Consider the following 3485-nt stretch of genomic DNA (forward strand, 5'->3'; position numbering starts at 1 on the left):
AGGAATTGGGAGCTCCCCAAAGCTACGCCCAAGGGTAAAACAGGTCTCTCTGCTTTCAGCAGCCTCTGACACAGCAGTCTGGAGAAATTAAAGAACTGCATCTACCAAGCACCTCTCTTGTTCACACAGTCTGAAGTAAGAATTCTGGTTTAGATGCTGACGGAGTTATGCTGGGTGCAGCAAGCGTGAGAGGAGATTCAGGTCACTAAGCTGTGGCTATTTTTACAGGAGTCCATTTTTTTTCCTCCAGCTAATTACCAAAACACTGAAACTAGGCTGACTTTTAAAAGGCTCACTTCTCCCAAATCACACCCTGCTTGATCTAAAAAAGGAGAGAGGAAGATTTAGCAGCGATATGTGATGTCTCAGGCAGGATGGGACAGAGGGAATCTCTGGCTTCATAGCTTTGCCTTGCTCCAACACAAAGCTGCTCCAGCAACAAGCTGTCTGTGCCCTGCCCACGGAGCAAGGTGTCTTCTCCTTTATTTTCTGCTCTCAAAATTAAGGGCAACCTTTCCAAAGACTGCAACTTCTGCATCACCTCACATGTATACAGTCTCAGTAATTTCATTCAAGAGGCTGAAAGCCAAGAGGGCTGACTTAACAGACTGTACCAAAAGGTTCAAAGACTTTCATGTGCTCATCCCCAAACCAAGAGCCTCTTCTCCACTCTGGTAGGGGCGGTTTTGATCATGCCTGAAAAACAGACAGGAAGGGCCCATCTCCACACAGTTCTGAACCAAGCCCTCAGGACACCGGGCATTTTATGGACAGAGCGGAAGCATATCACAGGCAAGGCAGGATCAGTAAGGAGGTAAGTTTTGGGAGGCAGCATCGCTACCAACCTCTGCTCCCTGCAGGAGAGCAAAGTGCCATTGTGGATCTTGCTGACAAAGGGAACCAAATCTGAGATCTACCCAAGCTGACTGCTTTCTACCCTTGCTCAGTGCAGAAAGAGAGTAACAAAATGTCAGGATCTGACTGCACTCTGCCCTGCACCCTTAGCCGTGATCATGCACGTTCCCTGAGCTGCAGCAACTGAAGGCTCCCCATCTGGGGATTTGGCTAGTACCTCGTTGTTGGTGGAGTATTTCTTACATGCTGTGACACAGAGCTTCATGGCCTCTACACGCATCTCCTCCGGCATGTCTGAGTGCTGGAAAGAGCAAACAAACAAGAGGAACAAATAAGAGCTAGACACAAGACAACAGTAAGCAGCCCTTGCTTTTGCAAAGGCTATATATAGCAGGAGCCTAGGCTGCTGGCTGTGTGCAGAAGGCAGCTAGTCCCTGTGACTATTAATGCCTGCTTCAAGGGGGTGGGCATCACCAGCAGCATGAGCTTGTCTGCATACTGAACACTTTCACCCTTTCAGAGAACAGTAACTATGAAAATGGCTTACTGCATTACAAGTAATCCCTTCATTCCTTTGTCCCAGCCAGTGCAGAATTCTTTACCTAACATTAAGACTAGCACTAAGTAAGCATGGCTTAAAGGAGGAGACAAATACATTTATCAGTTTTTCTATTATAACATGAAGAGAAAGCATCGTAATAATGCTCGAACCACAGTCCTTAATTATTGCCGTAAGCATAACAAAGAGGTCTAAATTACACAGCCTTTTCTTCCTTTTCTTCCTCTTCTGCTACCTGGCTGGCTAGCAAGATCTTTTACTCCAGCTCCTCTAGAGATGAAAAAGCAAGCTACATCCAGAACACAGGAGAGGAATCCAAAGGCAGCATGTTCAATCAGATCACTTCACTCCAGGCTTCCCTTGGCTGACAGGGGGAACAATGGTGCTAATAAATTTCCCTGACAGAGGACAAGGACAGAGAGAAAGCAGTGGTCATGACCAGGATCCCTTTGCAGGACCATCAGTACACGCGTTCTCACAGCAGCTACTCAGTGGGAGAAATTCTAGTTTGGTAAGAATGAAGGTAGGATTTCATATCTGCAACACTGGTAAACACATACTGCATCCCTCTTCTTACCCTGATCAGTGGAAAGCTGTGAAGTCTTTTATAATCAGCCTCCTCCTTTTTCCCCTCCCCGGTGTCTGCCATGGTCCTTCCACAGTGACCCCAGGAAGGGGCGGAGGGGTCGACTGGAGCTCAGCAAGGCGCTGTGGTGCGATGAGCTGACAGGACCACGGCTCTGTGAACACAGGCAGAGCAGCTTCAGCAGGACAGAGTATGCTGCTTGAATAAAAACAAACACAGGAAAGAGAATGCAAGCTTTGAATAAAAACAGAAAGCAAATAAAATTATGATGAGAATATTGTCCCCTCTCAGTTACTTACTATTTCTCAGTACCATCTTCACATGTCATGCACTTAGAGAGTTATTTTACAGACCATTAATGCAAGTTTTAAAAATGTATCATTTTCCATAAACGAGGCTTTAAGAGCACTGCACTTTCCCAGAAGCACCAATCAAGCTTGAAGGAAGAGCCGAGTCAGAGTACTGCTTCCGAAAAGGGACAAGGGAACAATACATTAGCCATTATGACTATTGATTAATTCCAGAAGGATTTTCCCAGGACACTATCATCTAAGAGCGTTTCAAACTGTGCATGACAAGTGAAGGGTAAGAGTACTTTAGGAACAGGATCAGCGTACATGTCTGGACGGAAACATTTAACAGGAACATCTTGATCTGTTTTGTGCACTTGTTCCTTGCATCCCCGAGCATTTGTCAGCTGGGGAAGGGCCATATGGGAAAATGCTGGACCATGCCTCTGGGCCTTATTACCAACCAACTTCTACCTGGGCAAGGCAAAGGCACAGCATTGACTGGTTGATTCAGAACATTTCACCGCAGTCTTCCCTCTGGTTCTCCAACCCAGAACAAACCACCTTCCTCTCCTACCCAACGGAAGCAAAGGTGATCCCATATTAAAGGAAAAACTAAATTAACACAGTGTCAGGCAACACCACACAGACCAAGTGTTTATGCCAAAGATGCAGAGCTGCTGGCTAAAGCCAAATCTGAGACCACCGGCACTCCCACAAGGGACCGTGTGACCTGTGGACATCCCCACACAAGCTTCACAGGACAGAGCAACTGCCTGGCTGCCACCAGCCTCCCGCAGCGGGGCAAATCCCGGGAGCCGCTTCAAAATCTAGCTTCTCCCCGAGGTCACAGACCAAAGCGTACCGCCGGGGGCTGCCCACGGGTCGGCGGCGGTTTCCCCGGGGAAGAGCCACCAATGGGCGGCTGTATCGGTTAAAAGCCAGGCAGGGAGGCGGCCAGAGGCCAGTCCGCCAGCCATGGGGCCGCAAAGGTATGCCACAGCTCCGGCGGCGGCCGGAGATGGGGTAGGACGCAGAGATCAGAGCCACCAGGCACTAGGAACATGGCAAGGACGACACAGCCCGCGCCCCGGGAGCGGCACCATCACGGGGGGCGGTGGAACACGGTCCGAGCGGGCCGCACATTCGAAGCGACCCCCTCACGCGATCTCGTCGCCCTCATCCCCGCAGAGAC

General features: G+C 49.2%; 1 protein-coding gene across 1 annotated transcript in view; it reads right to left on the bottom strand.

The window, feature by feature from the left end:
• Window positions 1–2178, bottom strand: part of DNAL4 (dynein, axonemal, light chain 4) — a 2556-nt gene extending 378 nt beyond the window's left edge. Inside the window, exons 1-2 of the mRNA XM_010191988.1 lie at window positions 1992–2178; window positions 1073–1156 (exon numbers count right to left, since the gene is read on the bottom strand). Of these exons, the coding sequence (XP_010190290.1) occupies window positions 1073–1156; window positions 1992–2063 (156 nt within the window). The 5' untranslated portion in view covers window positions 2064–2178. The remainder of the gene's footprint in view (window positions 1–1072; window positions 1157–1991) is intronic.
• Window positions 2179–3485: the final 1307 nt, after the last annotated feature.

Source organism: Mesitornis unicolor, unplaced genomic scaffold (genome assembly GCF_000695765.1).
Source record: "Mesitornis unicolor isolate BGI_N332 unplaced genomic scaffold, ASM69576v1 scaffold28289, whole genome shotgun sequence".
NCBI classification, from domain to species: Eukaryota; Metazoa; Chordata; class Aves; order Mesitornithiformes; family Mesitornithidae; genus Mesitornis; species Mesitornis unicolor.